Raw genomic sequence first — 20,886 nt, 5'->3', positions numbered from 1 at the left:
ATGGTTATCAGGACTGTGCTGACACCATGTCACTGCAACCATAGAATTTAGTGCTCATCACAGAATTCAACATTCCAAAAGCCTGTGCTTTCAAGTTTCTAGTTCTTATGGTTGAAAAATAAAGATGGAAATGTGAGGATTATATGCCTGGTGAAATCCCCAAAGCCAGAAGGGGCTTGTGGTAGTCAGAATGCGAGGCATCGGGCTCTACATAGCTAGTCGCTCACTAAGAGAATTGGAATCAATTATGCCAAAGAAGTAAATGTACATACAATTTAAATTTTATTATAATTTTTGCAATACGCGAAAACAAGTTAAGGTGGTTACTTTATTAAATTTGTTTGGGCTGCAGAAATGGGTTAACTTGGTACAGAATTTAGAACATGAGCATGTGTTTGTGTTCAAAGCATATACAGTTCTGGTGGTTGTGAGAGCAGAGAAAAGGCCGAGTGAATAGCTGTGCTAAAAATGAGTAAATAATGAGACAAATGCATTCCACTTCCTCGTCAACAAAGGACATTAGCGTCACCGTCCAATCAGTCCAGTCCACAAGTAGAAGTGGTAGTGTGGAAGCTGTTGTGCCTCTGGGCCAGAATCTTGCAGCTACAAGGCTTTCAAAACCTCATCCCCAGCTTACAGCCAAGTGATAATTAAGGGATCCCCAAATGGGGCAGGGGGTAGCTCAGAGGTAGAGTGTCTGTTTTGCATGCAGAAGGTCCCAGGTTCTATGCCCATCATCTCCAGGTAGCACCAGAAGAGATCCCTGCCTGAAACCCAGGAGAGCCCCTGACACTCAGGATAGACAATACTAAACTAGAAGGACCAGAGATGGGACTCAGTGTAAGGCAGCTTCCTATGTTCCCTTATATGTGTCTAATAAGGACAAACACTGTATTTGGTGACTGGACCCAGAGAATTTCTGCAAACCAGAAGTGTCAGTAACTACACACACACACGCATACCCAAAAGGCAGCAAGTCCGTGGACTCGTGGCTTAGCTCTGGCAACAGGAAACAATGAGAGCAGAGCACTTACAAAGCCCTTGAGAGCAGCAAAAGTCAGTGAGGTGCAGTTGAAGAGGTTGGGTGTCAGCCAGCCCTTGTGTTCATCACAATGCCGCACAGCAGTACCTGTAGGAGGGAAGAAGGGTCACTTGTGTGCATCTAACAAAGTGGACTCTGGCCCAAAACTGTATGCCACAATACATGTGTTAGCATTTCAGGGGCCACTCAATGTTTTGTTATTATTGTTTTGTTATTATTATTTTGTTACTATAGACTAATGCAGCTATACCTCTGAAATTTATCAGTGCTACTTTCTATCTAAACAGACAGGATAGTCCTTTTTTTAAAAAAAGCTAAGCATATGGCACATGGGGCACTCTTGTCCAGAAGCAACATAGTGTCAAGAGTGCACAAGAGGAGTGCTTGGTTACACAAAACTTATGTGACAATCAAACTGATTGCCTATACCACATACATGCAATAAAAATATCAAAGGTATTTCATTACCGACAGATCCTCGGGGGCAAGGTGCAGCAGCAGGCAAGCCAAAACGGGTGCGTGGCCACCAAATGTTTGCTTCAATGGCACGAGGGCAGCTATCATAATTCACTGCAAGGCAAAAAGTGATAACGTGTGAACAGATATTTCCTTTCCATGCAAACTCAGTGTGGTTCTTCTGCTGGAGATAAATGGAAAGGTAGTCTGAACTTCATACTTCTACAAATGTACAAATGTTTGATATGCTAGGATAGTGTATGCAGAGAAGTATGAGTAACAATGAACCCTGGATCATCAAGAAAATAATAACCCACTTCCAAAATCACTGTACTGTGATTTTTACTGTGTTAATGTATTGTCTCTTTTCTAAGTGATTGCTTATTTGTATTGAATCTGAGTGCATCAGTAGAAGATCAGGTTAGAATATGATGATAGTGGTAGTGGTGGGGTGATGAAGATTGGAGGCGATAGAAAGGGACAATGACCTTGCAGAACTAGAGTTGAACCCATCCCCTCACTTCACCTGGGTAGGCTCTAGTCAAGGGATGGGGAACCTGCACTTCTCCAAATGTTCTTGGACCAACTCCCATCAGCCTTGGCTATTGGCCATGCTGGCTGGGTTTGATGGAAGTTGGAGTCCAACAACATCTGGAGGGCCACAGGCTGCCTATCATTGCTCTGCTCACTCAAAGAACACCAACTCAAGTCAAAGGCCATTCAGTTCAGTGCTACTAAACAGGCTAGAAAGAGTCTGCCAAAGGACAAGAGGCAAAACAGATTTGTTGGGATTGTATGTGAATCAGTTTTGAATGGGATGGTTCCACACCCTTTCATGGAAGGTACCCTGATCAGTAATATCACTTATTCAGTCCCACGACATGGCCAGTTACTTAACATCATAACTCCTTCCCTGCTGTGAGGCCTGGGCTATCACCGTCTCTAACCTTCAGCTAAGCTCAGTAATGGAATCCAGTTCTACTCAACCTGTGCCCAAGGAGCCAATGCTGACCTTCACAGCCATTGAGGGCGACTTCTGCAAAGGGGTTGTCGCAGCGGTCGCAGCGGCGCCCAATCACACCTGGCTTGCAGGAGCACTGCCCAGTCTCAGAGTCACAAGTGCGAGAGAGAGAGCCTGTGGGGTAGCATTCACAGAGCAAGCACATGGCACTGTCCACCGGCAAATAGTGGTTCTCCTGTAGAATAGGGAGACACATAAAATTGGGGAGCAGGATGGAGGGCTCTCTATAGCTGAATAGTAGTCTACAAACCTCCTGGCTAACCTGGCACCTGATTCTTCTCTCAAAACCTATTTACACCCAACAGCAATGTATTTATTTATTTATTTAGAAGATTTAAAAACTGCTTGAACAAAGAGCTCTCCAATCAGTGTACAAATAAAATTGTAGATAAACCATAGTTAAAATCCACAAACCAATTAAAAAAGAAATACACATAAAACCAACAAAGATAAAATCAATAAAACTTTTAAAACATATATAAATTGTTTTTAATTTTATTAATTGTATTTATTTTATTATCAATTATTTTAATATAAGTGGAAGTTAACAAATCTCTAAGTATCCACTTCCAGAACTGTTGCTTCTCTCTATCACACAATTCACACACATGCAATAAGGACAGAAATTCCTAAAGTACTATTGTGATTACTATCAGTCATTTCTAATCTAACTCACCCTCATAAGAATTCTGTGAGTTATGTCAGATGGACAGAAAGAGAGTGAGAGTAGTTTACCTAGTACCACCCAATGCACCCCAACAAGCAGGAATCAGTGCCTGTATCCTATCTCTTAACTTAGAAGTTTTCTAATTATGTGCAAGGGAATCCTGAAGTTCCTTGGAAGCTTACAGGGATTTCTCAGAGAGAATTATCAGAAATGGTGGACAAGTTTTCCTGCAAGGCAACTGGGCCACTGCAATGTTCATCCTCTTCAGGGAACCTGTGGCCCTTCAGATGTTGTTGAACTCCAACTCCCCATCAGCCCTAGCCAGCATGGGCAATGGTCAGAAATGTAGTTCCAGCAACCTCTGGAGATTCACAGGTTCCTCACCTCTGTCCCACAGTGTGGAACTACAGGGAGGTGCTAGGTGCCCTCTAAGTCAAACTCTCTCAGTTAAAGAAGTGCAACACCTGGGGCCCAACAAGCCTTGCCAGCATACATACTCTGAATGTACGCCAGAATTCTCTGCAATATGCTAGATTTCCTCAGCAGGCAAGTTCATTTGGAAAGATTCCTGACGGGCGAATGTTTAAAAGCCACTCGGTTCACTCAGTAGCTATGCTGGCAGCAAATTATCTATCCATTTATGGAATAACTAACTCTGAACCCTCTTTAATGCTCCTCAAACTCTAGCTTGCAGCCCTATCCCCCACCCAGGATCATTGAATAAGATAAGGCCCACCTTGCAGCGACACTCTCCATTGGTTTTGTTGCAGTCAGGGTCAAATCCTTTGCCAACATCACAATTGCAGGGTCCACATATAGGGTGCCCCCACCACCCCCGTGGGCAGGGCTGAGCAAGCCTGCCACAAAGAGAGCACAGGGCCTGTTACATTCACACAACAAAAACACCAACAGGCCCAAACAGCAGCAGCAGCAACATATGTTGGGTGGGTGTGTACAGACAAAAAAAAAGCTGCCAATGACAAAACAGAATATACAATCAATACTGAAAATCCTAGTGTGGGAAAAGTTTTAAAAACTTATTGTGGTTTGAGGCACAGATTTCAGGGGGTTGCAAAGTATTGTGTCACCTCTCCTGGACATCTGCTCTTCAGCTCTCATAAGTTTTCTGCTGTCATGTGGGTGATGACTATCATGATTTGGAATCCCTTGATGAAGAGCTTACAGCTCAAAAATATCAGGATTTGTGGGATTTCCACACATTCTTCAGCATTAAATATTTGTTGTTGTTGTTATCATTTTGTTGTTGTTGCTACAATCACACTATGCAAAGAAACCTCACTGCCTTGCATGCACACACCCATCACCGTATAAGCTATATGTGTACACTCCACACTCAGCACCTATATACATAACAAGACTGTCCCTTGTATTCGTACACAAGAAATCCTTATTGCATTTACTAGCCACCTCCACATACTTGAGGGCATACCAACAGATATACACAACCACAGTGGCTACACTCCATTGGGTTGATCTCTTACATAAACACCCAAACACAGAATAGCTTAGAAACATGTCTCCCCACTATAATTGCTGACCTCACCCTCAAGCACAGAAACATGTACCAATATCTCCCCCAACTCAGCAATAAGAGTGTAGCTGTTCAAGGATCCACTTTTGCATACACACTGACAGGTAGATGCACACACCTGTGGGCACACAACCATACATACACACAGATGCCCTTTGGCGGAGCAGCAGTGGAAAACTCACTTGTTCTCGCAGTATGGCCCAAAGTAGTTGTCAGGACACTCACAGGTGTAGCCATGGGATGAGCTGGGCTTGCGGGTACACACGGCTTGATGTTCACAAGGATTGAGGGAGCAGACATTGGCGCAACTGTCTCCATAATAACCTGAAGCAGCACAGGAAAAAACCCTGAGTATGTAATCTGCACAATGTGATTCTGGCTGGAAGCTCCAACCTGAGGATGAGTACACTTACACCCAAGCAAGAGACTCTGGCTGGGCACAGAAAGAAGGGAACCACTTCTCAAGGCACAGCCAAGAGTAAAAGCTGCAGATGGGATGGCTAGAAAGAGGGAAAGAAGAACAGAATTCATCCCTAAGCCTGGACTGCATAGAGCCTCTGAACCTTATAGCAGGGGTGGACAACCTTTTCCAGACTGAGGATCACATTCCTATCTCAGCAACTTTCCAGGGGCCACATTTCAGTGGTGGCCAGGGTGAAAGGCAAAAGCGGGGACAACAATAGATGTAAATTTTGCCTTTTCACAGTAGGCTAGTTTACACACACACACACACACACACACACACACACACACACACACACACACACACACACACACACACACACACACACACACACACACACACACACACACACACACACACACACACACACACACACACACACACACACACACACACACACACAGAGAGAGAGAGAGAGAGAGAGAGAGAGAGAGAGAGAGAGAGAGAGAGAGAGAGAGAGAGAGAGAGAGAGAGAGAGAGAGAGAGAGAGAGAGAGAGTTCTCTATCCAGGCAACCAAGAGACATTATTAGAGTTCACAGACACTTTCCAGCCAGGCAAAAAGGTGGGCATAAAGTAGGGATGGTGAAGGGTGTGACCTGGGAAGAGGGAATGTGACTTGAGGAGACAGGCCTGGGGGGCAGCATGTGGCCCCTGGGCCTGAGGTTTCCCACTGCTGTCTTAGAGGGCTTGGTTACCAGACCCTGGTTTCAATTCAATTCAAGGCATGAATAAAAAGCTGAAATGAGCCAAGGGTTAACAACCCCTGGCAAGATCAAGGGCTCTTGGCTCAACCTCTCTTTTATCCCTTAAGTAGTAACTGGTCATGTAAACCAGGGGCAGCCCACATGATGCCCTCCAGATGTTGCTGAATCCACGGCCATTCCATCTGGAGCTGATGTGAGTTGGAATCCAACAACAGACACCACCACACTGGCTTCCTTTCATGGCAACAATGGAAAACTTATTATTTCTGGTAGGAAGGGTTCACAGTGACCTGTGAATGTCCCAAAGATAATCAGCAAGGATACATGTTGCATTTACCCAATAATTAATGGTGTTAATAGTCAGAATTTATTCATTGTATCAGGATAAAAATGCCGGTATAACAACCCAGAGATTACATCTGAATCTTGATGTCTGCCTATATTCATTGTGTTTGTTAATTATGTAAGCCATGAAGCAATTAAACAACAATTTAAAAAAAGACTGAAGAAATTGTGATTTCGTTTTGTTCTATTTATAAATAGTTTTATTGATTGCGTAGGACTATTATTAACAGGTTTTACTATACATCCCCTAGAGCAGCCTTTCCCAATCAGTGTGCCTCCAGATGTGGTTGGACCACAACTCCCATCTTTCCTGACCATTGGCAATGCTGGGTGAGGCTGATGGGAGTTGTGGTCCAACAACATCTGGAGGCACACTGGTTGAAAAAGGCTGCCCTAGAGGCTTCAGCAAATGGCAACTAATAAACTGAATAAATAACTATAAGAAAGGAACAGAGGCAACCATAGCATACTAACAAACTACAGAAAAAGGGGTAATCAAATGTAGCAATTTAAAATTCAATATTAAAAACAGTTTAAAACAAATTGCACTCACACGAATAGGGTAGGTCCTGAAAATATACTTCTCAAGTGTCAAAGGCTAGGATAGAGAGGTGTCACTTCAGCATACAAAGCATACAACTAAAGCACTGCCTAAACAAATTAAAAAAATAATTCATGAAACCAAGATCAGATCTGTGCATCTTTGCCTTAATGGTATCTCACAGCTAGCTCTGATACAATGAAAGGGAAGCTCCATTGCTGTGGTGCAGGCAGCCTGTGTACCTAGCTGATGGCTCAGTCAATCACTCAGCAGACTTCATTATTGCACAGGGCTATGCTTTGAAGCACTATTCTTCAGCCTTGGATCCCCAGATGTTGTCAGACTACAACTCCCATCAATCCCAGCCAGCTTAGCCAATGGCCAAGGATGACAAGAGTTGTAGTCCAACAACATCTGGAGACCCAAGGTTAAAGAATAGTGCTTTGGAAAACACCACCATGGAATTAATCCAGTACTACCTGGGCAGCAGCTCCTCCAACACTCCTGCTTTGCCCCCCTCCAACTAACCTGGATCACAACTGCAAGAGTAACTATCCCAGTCGTCATTGCAGTAACTATTGATAGGGCAAGGGTTGGAATCACAAGGGTCCGGGATACTGCAGCCATGTTCCACATTCACCTTCTCGGCCTGGTTCACATTCAGAGCCACAGCACTGGCTGATGTCTCACCCATCCTTACGCCCTGGGGATAAAGAACACAAGGAAGGAGAGGGCAGGATGCAGCACCCAAGAAGATCCAGCTCTTAGATGTGCAGAGATTAGTGCACTTTTCATTTTCTTGTCATGGTTCAGGAACAAAAATTGCAAGTGGTCCACTACCTAAGGGTGCTTCTAGATCATAACGTTTTGGGTGAGATTCAACCACATCCTGACAAATTCAAGCTGTGCAATTAAAGCTGATTTGGAGCTCTTGCAAAACAAACCCACTTCACCAAACTATTAAACTTCTTGTGATAAGGAAAGTGATGGAAAAATCACTGGAAAGTGTGGAATAAGACTTGTTTGGTGCTGCATCTTATCTCCCCACAAACAAAGATGAATACTCATTAAATATTTGACACTGAAACAGGCTGAATGCCCATTAAACAGGTCAGCTGGAATTGACCTAAATCAGCCCCTTTTTAGGAGCAAAACCCCCAGAAATAAGTAAGCCAAACATGAACCACTGGAGAACTGCAGCCCCTAGATGGCGATGTGTTCCCTTGAATAAAAATGCATGGAATGAGATTTGCACTTTGGAGATCAGCACAGATTTGACATCAAGAGTAGAGATACACTTGCGTTTTGGCTGGCTTCAGTGCACTTCCACCTCCGTATTCTGAATGTGAAGACACATAATGCCAGGCAAACGCTGCCCCCTTTAACTTCAAAACCTTGGAAGTTGCAGCTCCAGCAAGCTTTACATTGAAATCTGCTTCACCCAGACTTCAAAATTGATTGGCTATCAACCAATGAAAATGCTTTGCTATAGGCTCAGGCAGACACAGTGATTGGGCTAACGCTTTGCTATGGGTGGTCCTACTCAGGGAGATGTGTCCAGCTTGAGAGTACTTTGAAAACGCAGCCAGAGAAAACAGTCTGGCTGCTTTTGAAGCAACTAGTGCATCTGCAGCCCAAGTTTGCTCCAACGTGCATCTGATTTGAGGTATCACGGATCCAACCCACATCTATCTGCATGGCAGGCAAAACCAAATATGAGTATCAGCAAGGGGGAGCAATCAAAAGTGGTGCTAGTATGAGACTGTTGATATTCCTATTTTTAAAAAAGGAGTCATCAGTTTCACCCTCCTGATAACAAAGGGAGAGTGACAAATGTCTAATGAAAACACAACCCACGACCAGTCAGTATGCCTGCTTCATTCACAGTTCCAGCAATACGTGATTGTAAGGTGAGAGTGTACTGCCTTCAAGTCGATTCCGACTTATGGCAACCCCATGAATAGGGTTTTCATGAAGCTGAGAGGCAGTAACTGGCCCAAGGTCACCCAGTGAGCTTCATGGCTATGTGGGGATTCGAACCCTTGTCTTCCAGGTCGTAGTCCAACACCTTAACCACTACACCACACTTGCTCTCAGTGACAGTATATAATCACAGTGACGGTTGTCTTAGATGCAGGTTTCCAAATGGGAACACATGACAGCTCCCAACTTCTCTTAAATATATGTGAGAGAGAGGGCCCAGCTCATTAGCCCTGAAAATGATGTCACTAGGTAAAAAAGCCTGGTGCTAATGGCAGAAGAGGTAGAGCCTGCACCTGACTCATCGTAGCCCAGCATTACCCATAGCCCAGAACGGGGCCATCAATGCCACTCCTCACCCTGCTTACCTGCATGCAGCCACGGAAGCCTTGCAGCACCTCACCCTGCCCCCCTGGCACACCACCAATGCTCAGGTTCCGCACTTTCAGTCCATGCAGCTCACTGCTGATGTTGGCTGCCACCTGGAGGATAGGCAGACAAACCAGGCATTATTTCCCCCCAATATATTGATAGGAGCACTACATTTCTGTTGTGGGACAGAAGTCAGGGTGTATAGGCCATCAGACAAGTTGTGAAGGTGGGGAAGGGGTTGGAACTAAAACAACAGTGGATGGGGATTGATGGAGGGATATTAGCAAAGCTTATAGGAAAGGGACCCCAGCATTAGGTTAGTTTGCGTGAGAAGTGACAAAGTGGACTAGAATATTGAGAACTGACCATTCTGGGAATACAGATCTACTCCCCACAAATGACTTTTCCTTCAGGTGGTTTCAGTACTCTCTGTGTCCTTCTCATGTTTAGAAAATGGATGAAAAGGCCCTGCGTGAGTGGCAAAAGACTTCCAGACAGTGGGCTAAAGATCTGTTGACCTTTCTGATTAGCTGAGTCCTGGTGCTCACCGTACCTGATATAGGCCATAGTCAAAGGCCATTATGGCTAAGCACCGGGCTTCTGGGTTGTCCCTGCTGCTGTGCAGCTCCAACTGCAAGTGATGCCAGTCACCATCATTCACCTTCACCTGGTGCAGCTGCAGTGCCGCGACCTGGCTGTTGGCACGGTACACAGTCATCAGCACATTCCCTTCGCTTAACTGGGAAAGAGGTAAGAACAGGGTGAGCCAAGCCTTAGATGAAGTTTTCACTATTGGGAGCATCATCTGTGCCCATCAAGGTGGTCTTGAGGATAGTGCATCAGCTGCATAGCCTTTAAGTCTGCTATGTAGCTTCTGTTACCTTCCTGGATGGAGTAAAGAACCAGGACCCCCTCCAACCTCTGTACTTCTTGTTCGTAGATCAAAAGGGTCTTCTCCAGGCCACTAATCCACAGGGTAACACTGGGTTACTGCCCTAGCTTAGAAACTTACCCACAGGGTGATGGTGGAATGCTGCCCAGCTGCAGCATGCAGGAGGATGCCATTGCTTTGTCTGGTACGAAACATAAGCCCAATATACCATGGAAGTGTAATCACTAATGCCAAGTTGCTCCAGGTTACCACGCTGCTGCCCAGGAAGCACTGGGGACTTGCCATTTCTTCAAGAGGGAAAAAAACACAAGTTAGCAAAAGCATGAACTCTTGTACACAAAGCTATCAGTGGAATATGGGTTCTGCATGCATATAACCCACAAATTTCCAGTCACATCCTATGGCACGACTGCCAACCCAAGACTGGAAAGCAGCATGTGCCTCCTGAGCATACTTGTGCAACTCTAGATTCATGAAACTCCCTGTTCTGCTTAACTTTTTAAAAAAAGTTCTAGCCCTCATGGTTACAGAGAACTTTGAAGATACGACAGAGACTGATACAAACATCCTTCTTTTCTTTTTTTGAGACTTGGAACAATGATCGCAGGGTGAGGTTTCCTCCTGATGTTGGCACATTATTAATATGTACTGAATGTGCATTTATGCAGCAGTTCACCCCAGACCTAGAATAGTGTTCTGGGGACAAAATGAGAGAGAAATTCCCAGAAAAAAAAACACGCAGGAGAACTTTGCATTGACATCAAACACTGGGTAGGGTGCATACTTTCTTCTTGCCATTGAGGTGGACATGGGAGGGACCAGTGTCTGCATAGCTTAAGGAGTGCATAATTTGCCTTGCACGTCAGGTAAATTCATCTAATCCCCATTCTGAGGAAGGAATGAAGCTAATGGGTACAGCAGGGGGTCTTGGAGTCAGGATTGTTTTTATTACTGATCCTCTCTTTTTTAAATATATACCAGGGGCTTTGCCCCTGCATGCTTTCAGCACCAACCCCAAGACACTCCCCCCCCCGCCCTTGGCACTCTCAAACCATCCTCCCACCCCAGGCACAATCAAACCATTCCCCCCTTTCCAGACACTTTCAAACCATCCCCCCTGGCAGCTTACTCCCCTCGCTAACCTTCCCTCACAACCCCCCCAGTGCCTGCAGGTATTGGCGCGCTTTAGCCGCCATTGGCCCGCTCACACTCCTCTCTGGCTTGCCTCACCTGTTCCTGGACTGCTGCAGTCCCCTGCTGCTGCCCTGCACCTCCACCCCTGACAAATGTTGCTGCCGCTGTCCCATCTAGGCCACTTACGAACTTCCCACTCACACAGCTGCCCAGATTCACGTTGCCACTGAGGCCCCACTTAGGTCGCTTCCTGGCCTCCCTTCCTCCCCCATGGCCTGGAGCAAAGGGAGGCCTCATGGTAGCAATGCCAAGGGCTCCAATGAAGCGAGTCCGTGGCTCACCTAGGCCACCACTGCCCGCACGCTCTCCTCCTGTCTGCTCAGTCTCAGCTGCCTCCCGTCCTCCTCCCCCTCCCTGAGTTCACTGTGGCTCTGTCAGGCTGTACAGATCACGGTGCCATCTGTGTGTGTATGTGTGTGCGCATGAGACACAGAGAGAAAGGTCCAAGAACAGAAAATGTGATCTGCTCAATCTGTACTGAATTGCTGGAGCCCGTGGAGCAGGTCACCAGCTACTGAAAGAGTGAGGACAGACATACTAGCTTTCTATTAATCTGTCTCTTGGTCTCCCAGTAGTGGATGTCTGGGACATTGTAGGAGAAAAAGGCAAAGATGGGATGGGGATGAAGGGAAATGCTAACAGATGGGACTTGAACCATTCACCCTGATTGCCAGGCATTCTATGACCACTGGAGTTACCTCCCTAAAGAAAGGGATGGGGATCCTAGGGATGGGGAATCTGTAGCCCTGCAGATGTTGTTGAATTTCAGCTCCCATCACCCCTGACTGATCATTGGCCATGCTGGCTGGAGCTATTTATTTATTTATTTATTTATTTCCCACCCTTCCTCCCAGCAGGAGCCCAGGGCAGCACTAACGGGAGTTGAAGTCCAGCAATATCTGAAGGACTAGAGGTTCCCCCATCTCTGGCCTAGCCACTGGTTCAGTGAGGCCCCCTTGATCTTTGCCTGCCTGTACTGAGTGACTGAACACTACCTTAGACACAATATAATGGCATCTGAGGTAAGTGTAACCCATGCAGCTGAGTAAATAGCTCCTGTTTACTTACATTCCCAGGCCATAGCAAGAGGGTGTGAGCTACCTCTCACTCTGACACCTAGAAGTTATCATCACTACAGCCCAGTGTCCAAGATTTTCTGAGTCACTGTCCATCCCTCTCTCTTTTTCTCTGTTGCTTGTAAGGGCTGTACATTTTCTACCTCTCTCTATGTGAGGCAGAGTGCCTCCATCCTTAGCCACAGTGCCTGATAGTGGCAAGAAAATGTTCCAAATGCTTGTAAACCCAAATGGGTATATATCCTCCCTGTCCTCTGGGATTGGAACCAGAAAGAGATCTCCTGTGAACATTCTGCCCCTTATTCCAGCTGCCCACAGAAGGAAGAGCTGGCAAAAAGCCCTCCCACCAACTTTTTTGGGGTCCAACTGCATGCAATGTTAATCATGTTGTCTGCTCTTAAATGCAGGAGTTATACTGCAGAAATAGCCGGGGGGGGCAGCAGGGAATCAGGCCCAACTGGACTGAATGGAAAATTTTCCCCATGTATACTGCAGGCATGGAGCTGTGGGTGGCTGACCTGAATTTGGACCTCAGTAATGGCAGGAAAAGGGCTACAGCTCCCTGCCTCACACACCCGCTGGGCCCCCAATCTGGATCACACCCAACCACACTGACACTTTCTGCAACAAAAAAATTCTACAGTCGACAGCAAACCATGTGATTACTATTATGTGTAGTTCAACCCTCAGTCTCCCAGGACAACCAATAATCAAGCAGTCTTAGCAGAGCTACCATGGCCCCCAAAGACCCCCTTCTTTCACAGCTTCCACCCTTTACCTTGCTTGCAGTCCTTGCCTCCGAAACCCAGGGGACATTCACAGCTGAAGGTGTTCCACTGGTTGACACATGTGCCGCCATTATGACAAGTATTGCTGTCACAAACATTCTTCTTGGCTGAACAGCCTAGAAGAGAATGTGAGATGGCATTGGAAAGGACAAAAGCAGAAGAGGATTCCCCAGTCATGGGAGTGGAGTGCCAAAGCAGGCAAGGACTGAAATCACCGACGAGAGTAATGAGGAGCAGGGTCAGGGCTGAAGCCCATTTGCAAAGACCCACTATACCACAAACACTCAGTGGCACACTCAGGGTCTTCCCAAAACAAACAGAGCTGCGCTTTTCTTGCCAGCTTTGCATCCATTGTGTCCAATAAATCTATTCATTAAACAGTTTTAAAAAATATATAAATAAAAATAAATAAACCAGAGCAATCTCCCCAGAAACTTTCCATTTCTGTGTCCAACTTTCCTCCCCAGCTCTTAAACTCCCCATACCTGGCACTGTCCCATTGTTGGCAATGAAGTCAGCCATGTCCACCTCTTGGTTATCAATCAGGAAGTCCCGTATACAGCCTACAAAGTGCCGGTTCCGTACAGGGAAGCTCTCAGGCAGGTCAGGGACACCACCTAACAACAGTGGGCCTGTCAGATCCAGGGACCTGGGAAGCCAAAGCAGGAGTTACTCAGGAGGCAAAGCTCAAGGGAGGGAAGGGCTGATTAACAGACATCTTCTGAAACAGATCTTCTGAAGTAGAAATTACAGCTGGCATAACTGTGGTCTTTCAGGTCAAGAATGAATACCATCATCAGACCTATACATACCAGGATATGTCAGGACATTTGAAGAGTCCCCAATGGGGAGCAGAGAGTTGAGATTTTAGCAAAGAACTGTTAAGGTTGTGATAGCAGATAATAGCTGGTGACTACTAAGATGTTTAGTAGCTTAATAGCGAAAAAGGTGTCCAGAATATAGCATGTTATTTGACATTAGAGATCAGAGTTCTCCTACCTCATTCATGGACTTTTGGGCTGGTGGGGGTGGGGAATGTCTCTGTCTGCATAAATTGGGGGAAACACAGAGGCACACTACCTGTCCACCTTGCAGGGTACGTGCAACTGAAGAGGGATGGAGAGAGAGTTCCCAGAGGCGCTGCTGGGGCAAGATGTTGGGGCAAAAGTCAAGGGTCCTACTCAGCTGAATGAGCAGAAGGGCCCAAAAACTCAGTGGGGCTGGCTTACCACATATTGAAGTAAATGAAGTAATACACATTGCCATTTAAACAGGATTGCCCTCAAAAGGCCATTAAGTCCAGAGTCTAAACTTATGTAACTGCTCCACCTTCCATTCCTGCCAGATGAAGGTGAACCTAGAAAGCCAATACAGACAAACACTATCCTACAGTGCATGATCCTCATGGGAATTTCCTCAATGAACAATAAACACAGTGGAGGCAGGCTGGCTTTAGCCATGTCGGTTCGTTTCTCATTTCCACAGGCTCATCAGTTGTACTTATCTAACGACATAATACATTCCTAAGCCATCACGCCACATCACATGGGGGTGGGGCAGGTGGCAAGCAAGGTGAGGGCATGAGGGAAGCACGAATGACTAGTGGTGGGGTGGGTGACTGAGCGAGTGGGGCGGCTGGGTGTAGGGCAATGAGGCAAGTGGGTGGCTATGGGGCAGGCAGGCAAGTGAGCGAGGTGAATGGGCTGGTGTGGAGCGAGCAGACAAGTGGCAGTGGTGGTTGCGATGTTCATGTATTAGTGTATATATGGTAAGTGCTGTTTGTATAGGAGATACATGGTAAGTGGAATGAAAGAGGAGGGGGGAGTGAATGGGCAGTAGAATGCTGGATGATTGGCTGAGTGTTTAGAATGGCTGAGGGTATAAATGGAAGGATGACAGTTAAATCTGGGTGGACGGTGAACGTGAGTGGGTTGTTTTGGTGGGTTTTTGAGAGGAGATTGGGTGGAGAGTTGGTGGATGTGAGGAGAGTGTGGAGTTCGGATTAATACTAAGACCAGTACCTCAGGAATAGATGAAACCATATGCTTAAGTGCCTTTATAAAGAAATCTTGTTATCTCTGTTATTTAATAAATATATTTGGTTTACCAAAGGCCTGATCCTTGGCTGGGGTTTCACAGACCAGAAGGGAGGGTAAGGTAAATACCAAGGCTTAAGGGAAACAAATGGTGGCAGCGGTGAAGGGGAGAATATAACACCACAAGTATTCAGAGCAAACCAGAATTATCTGCATTGATACAAAGGGAGTGGGACAGCTTAAGCACTCAGTCACAGAGGTAACCTGATGGAGAGACTCAGGCAGAGTCTCTGGGAATACTGGTTATAGGACGTGACTGGTGGTGCTCCCTAGCAGGGGGATCTGTTGAGATCTGTGCTAGAGCGGGGAGACAGTCCGGACTGGTGGAGTCCCTGGTGGTGCCTAGTGACAGGCAGTAACCACGAGCAGGTAGGCAGCAGCCTGGACAGGATGCAGGTAAATACCCTAGGTGAGGAGGCAGCCTATGCATGCTGCACGGAGTTGCATAGTGGTGCTGTCTGTCGAGGGGGAAGTGGCATGGTGGTGCGGGGCACTGACGCAGTGCAGGAACAGGCAAAGAGCATTAGTAGGTCCATGGCAGCTGACATGCACCAATGCCTGGACACTAGGGGGAATGGCGAGGGGAGTGGGGTGTCTGGGGGGTGTTTGCAAGTGCCTGGGGGCACATTTGTGTGTGTGTGGTGTTTGGGAGTGCCTGGGAGCGTCTGGGGTGCCTGGGAGTATTTGGGACTGCCTAGGTCTGCATGTGTTTGGGGGTACCTGGGGGTGTTTGGGAGTGCCCTGGTGTGTGTGTGTGCTTGGGGGTGGGAGTTGGCGAGCAAAGTAAGCCAGGGGCAGAGCCCCCTAGTAGTATACATAAAATTCTTACTTCTTGGTGCCTGACTGCGTCCCTTGAGCTGAGCAAGAATAGTTTCCCAGCATGAAGCCAAACTTCAAGGCCACTGAAGTGTCACAGTCGTCCACTGTTACTACAGCTACTTTCTGGTCAGAGGGCCCCTGAGGAATTCCAGACATCCCCATGATAGGCTGTGGAGAAAAAACAGAAATCTGTTGCAGAAACCTCAAGGGAGCCAGTTAATGGCCATGGCAGCACAATCAAAGAATGAACAAGGAAGAGCAAGCTAATGTCTAAACATAGATGGGGAAACTGTGGCCCTCCAGATGTCATGGGACTACAACTCCCATCATCCCTGACCATTGACTATGCTGGCTTGGACTAATGCGAGTTGGAGTCTAAGAACATCTGGAGGGCCACAGGTTCCCCATCTCTAGTCTAAGAGCTGCCAAAAGCTCTGTCACTTAGCATCCCTTGAACTAAACACAGGAACCTAAGAAGCTGCCTTATACCACGTCAGACCACTGGTCCATCTAGTTCAGCACTGTTAACATTGACTGGCAGCAGCTCTTCAGGGCTTCAGTCAGCATTTTTTCCCAGCCCTACTTGGAGGCACTAGAGATTGAACCTGGGACGTTTTGTATACAAAGTATGCGCTCTGCCGCTGAGCTAAAGCCCTTCCTCTAAGCCTTCCCTAGGGTGGCTTACAGAAGATATCTGTTTTTAGCTTACAGTCTCAGGCAGCCTCAGATATACTGTCAGGATTCAGAAGGAGCTGGAAACCATTGCCAGTTCATGGACCTGCCTTTGAGGAAAGAACACAGTGCTCTCCAGCTGAGAACTGGTACGTTGGTAGCAGTTCTGGGAGGAACTTCAAGGAGCTGAATGTCTGGGACAAATACTTCTAAAGAACATCTGGAATGCTGGGTGCTCAACAAACAGGGTGGCAAACAAGTGAATGTTGTCCCTTTGCAGTTTCACCTCATATTTATATGTGAAGCAACGATTCCAATATGGCATACTAGAATCATTCTTTCACATGAAAACACGTTCTAAAACTGCAAAGAGGAAAATTCCACCCTATTAATCACCCAGCATTTAACAATTGCAAGGAGAGAACCAGGGGCCAGAACTTGCTCTAGATTAATGAATCTACAATAAAAGACTGTGTGCTGTGTATGCTCCCCTGGGGAGAACTAAATAATCTAATCTATAGATATAGATCCAAGAGACAAATATGGTGTCCAATATTGATCTCTCAGCAGGACTGCCCACCTGCTTTCACGTATCTCTCAGCAGCAATATGGGCTAAAAGCCTCATTTCTTAAAAGGGAATCCTCTAATGCCAAAAATTCTGCTCCAGAACACACAAACACACATGTGATCCCTGTAATAAAGGCATCATGTAGTCTTAACGCAAGGGAGAGAAAAGATGGAGCGTTGATCTCAGACAGTACCAATATCTGTACCAGTGTATTTTAATTACACCATTTCTTCTCTTTTTCTATGCTGTGCCTTACAGCCCCTAAGCAGTGCCCTTTGTAAGGTTTGTGTATTTTTTGCAGTTCCTCCATACTTCTTTCTTCAGTGAGAAGTGGGTTCTTTTGAGGGTTTCAGTGTTGTTTTAATTTTTTAGAGTCACACCAAACATGAAGGCAACCAAATTCATGTTCCTTTTTTATCATTTTATCAATCAAGTGATTAGTCTGACCACAGAACAAACTTTCACAACATCACAATTTCACAGCTACCACTGATAGTCTTGAAAAGATCAAACAAATAAATACAACAGAAAACGTACACCAAAGCATGCTAGTTACAGTAAGGCAGGACTGGTCCACCAGAAGTTAGGAACATAGGAAGCTGCCTTATACTGAGTCAGACCATTGGTCCATCTAGCTCAGTATTGTCTACACTGACTGGCAGTGGCTCTCCAGGGTTTCAGGTGGGAGTCTCTCCCAGCCCTTACCTAGAGATGCCAGGGATTGAACTTGGGACATTCTGTATGCAAGGCAGATGTTCTACCACCGTGCTGTGGACTCCAACTCCCATTAGCTCAAGCCAGCATGGCTAATGGTCAGGGATTATGGGAGCTGAAGTCCAGCAACATCTGGACAGCCACAGCTTCCCCAACCCCTACAGAAAAGAGTCTCCAAAGCAATTCACAGTATAACATTTTCCAAATTTCTACAGAGCTGTTGATGACACAGGCCAGCCTTTCCCAACCTTTGCGTCCCCAGATGTTCCTGGACTATAATTCCCATCATTCCTGATCTTTGGCCATGCCGGCTGGGATGGTTGGGAGTTGTAGTCCAAAAACATCTGGGAACCCAAACGTTGGGAAAGTCTGCGTAGACCATTGTATAGTTAGTGGTGGTTGGTGGTGCTGTGAGGGTGGTGCCGCTTCGCTCTCCCAGCTTCCCAACACTGTGCATCACTGCCGAGAGGGAAAGGGGCAAGCCAGGGGGAAGTTCAGCACAGTGTGGTTGTAGCATCAGGAGTGTCAGATTAGCTCCATCACTGCACCGCACCATGCCAAGCTCCCTGATGTAGTATTGGGAAGCCAGTAGAGCAATGCAGCCCCACCTGTGCAGCTCCGCCGGCAGCTACTGTGTGTAGTTGACATATCCATCCGCATTGACTTAAAATAATATGTACTGTCAGACAAGGAAGAAAATGCCGTATATCTTCCAGTAGCTTCTTCTTTTTATACGCTCCTGATGGGCAGAAACATTGAGCAAAGGGATCTGTAGTAGAATCTACTATGATATCCCAGGCTATGGGCTGAAGGCACATGAGCCCAGCAACCTGCTGAAGCTAAGCAGGGTCAGGTCTGGTCAGTGCCTGGATGGGAGACCACCTAGGAACCATATGTAAGCCACCTTGGGTTTCTGTCATGAAAGGAAGGTGGGGTATAAATGTAATAAATAAATAAATATTATGGAAAGTTGTTTGTTTGCTATTCATTTGGACATTCTTAAGATATCATCAAATTTTGCATGATGGCTCCTGAGACCAAGAAGCAGGTTTTCATCTATGTCTGGATACAATTGAATGCCATTTTGAATCAAGGTGGTGGACGTGACCTTTTAAAGCTGCACTGATTTTAACAGTGATTTCAAAACTGCACAGATCCTTTGGTGTCTTAGAATTCCCTCTGGGTACGAGATTGCTAATGTTAAACAAGTGTGCAAAATCAGGCAAGAAAGTCATCAAAGCTTAAAAGAGTTCTCTGCAAGAAAAACTGGTGAACAAGTAAATGTGTGCACAATCAGATGAAAAATCTAGCACTGGAGACTATGTCGGTGCACAGATGCTTATTAAAGAATAAAGAAAATCCCAAATGAACCCCATATTTGACCATCAGAATTGGTCACTTTTGGTTCCCTTCTGTGATATCCCCACAGCTATCTCTGTTCCATTTCATTAGGCACAAAGGTTATCTGAGTGCTTATAAATAAGCAAGTCTAAGTTCCACCTGCTTTGCCAGAGTGGTGGTGGGGCTTGGATGGAGTGTTTATGTTTCGGTTTTTTGTTTTTTAATGTAATTGTATACTACTGTGAATTTTGTATAACTGATTTTTTTTTTTAAAAGAATACTTTTTTTAAAAAAGGCTCTCTATGAAGTTAACTGTGTGTCACTTTGGCCAGTAAGTGACACAGTCTGAGCTTCTGTTCTGGACCCCTTTGTGTTCAGCCTAAGCTCCCCACTCCCAGCCCACCCCACGCCTGGCAGGAGAAAAACACAGGTCATTGGTGATGGGGGGGGGGCTGGACCACAGAATTCTAAGAGAGATTCAAAGGCCATGCTGAGGAAACATGACAGCTCTAGACAAAAGGAAATGCAGCTGGGGAGAAGGAGGGGAGGGCGTGGCCATGGCAACAGGTCACAGCATAGCACCAAGGGACTGGCAGGCAGCCCAAGTCTTCCCTCAGCTTTTGAGCCACTCCTTCCTTCAGAACATGAAGAACAAATTTGGGGGCGGGGGAGAGAACAGCTCAAGGCACAGCCCTCGCCACAGCACCAGGATCATCCAAGGAAGCTCCCCAGAGCTGGCATACTTTTTTTTTTAATGTTATTTTTTGTACGCCGAACAGGTTGAGCACAAAAGATATAGGACCATTTATGAATGGCACACATCTATCCATGTGAGGGTGGCTAGGAAGAGACTGGGTTCCCACTTTTGTACAAAAAACTGCAAGTACCATGCAGTGCACCACTCATGTACAACATCCGTACATGTTTATAGTGCATTTTGTACTCAGAAAAAAGTCCCCAAGTATGAAAGATAACATGTTTTTCCCCAATCTGCTGGCCTGGAGGTAATTTTTTTACATGCCACAAATAACTAGATGAGAGGTTATTTATGATCCTGGGATAAGATTGTGTCAGAATGAGCCACAAAATCTAAGGACTCATGAGCATCAGAGACGAACCTCCCTCTTTTAGTCAAGTAGCCAGTCAGGGCTGGCACCAGACACAATTGAGCCCTTGGGCACCAGGCTGCTGTGGGCCCAAGTCATAATGGTGCTCCCCAACCCCACTACCCTCTGAAGCAGCCAGCATGGGCTTAAAGAGGGCTGGCAGCCCCACCTTTCATGTCACTGCGTCAGAGTGCTAGCACGCAAACACCTCCCATCACCCAAGATGGTGGCAGGAGCCTCAATGAGGTGATGGGAGTTGTTTGCGCACTAGCGTGCTGATGCAGTGATGCAGGAGGTGGGGCTGCCAGGCCTATTTAAGCTTGCACCAGCTGTTTCGGTGGGGGGTGTTGTCAGCGAGGGTGGAGCTTCTGCTCCATGATTCACAACATTATCGGCCTGGCTGCAAATCACACTGCACAACCAGACACTGCCACAGATTGCAGAACAGGACCTCCACCCTCCCAGCCCAAGCCTA

At 46.3% G+C, this 20,886-nt stretch overlaps 1 protein-coding gene across 1 annotated transcript in view; it reads right to left on the bottom strand.

Annotated features, from left to right (window-relative positions):
- Positions 1–20,886, bottom strand: part of CELSR2 (cadherin EGF LAG seven-pass G-type receptor 2) — a 129,926-nt gene that overhangs the window by 28,435 nt on the left and 80,605 nt on the right. Inside the window, exons 6-17 of the mRNA XM_061632519.1 lie at positions 16,020–16,177; positions 13,580–13,743; positions 13,085–13,210; positions 10,157–10,323; positions 9,698–9,883; positions 9,141–9,254; positions 7,321–7,495; positions 4,921–5,062; positions 3,923–4,043; positions 2,511–2,694; positions 1,511–1,612; positions 1,035–1,129 (exon numbers count right to left, since the gene is read on the bottom strand). Of these exons, the coding sequence (XP_061488503.1) occupies positions 1,035–1,129; positions 1,511–1,612; positions 2,511–2,694; positions 3,923–4,043; positions 4,921–5,062; positions 7,321–7,495; positions 9,141–9,254; positions 9,698–9,883; positions 10,157–10,323; positions 13,085–13,210; positions 13,580–13,743; positions 16,020–16,177 (1,734 nt within the window). The remainder of the gene's footprint in view (positions 1–1,034; positions 1,130–1,510; positions 1,613–2,510; positions 2,695–3,922; positions 4,044–4,920; positions 5,063–7,320; positions 7,496–9,140; positions 9,255–9,697; positions 9,884–10,156; positions 10,324–13,084; positions 13,211–13,579; positions 13,744–16,019; positions 16,178–20,886) is intronic.

This window comes from Rhineura floridana, chromosome 6 (genome assembly GCF_030035675.1).
Source record: "Rhineura floridana isolate rRhiFlo1 chromosome 6, rRhiFlo1.hap2, whole genome shotgun sequence".
In the NCBI taxonomy this organism is placed as follows: domain Eukaryota; kingdom Metazoa; phylum Chordata; class Lepidosauria; order Squamata; family Rhineuridae; genus Rhineura; species Rhineura floridana.
The sequence above is the reverse complement of the archived record's forward strand: the minus strand, read 5'-3'. Positions and strand labels throughout refer to the sequence as shown.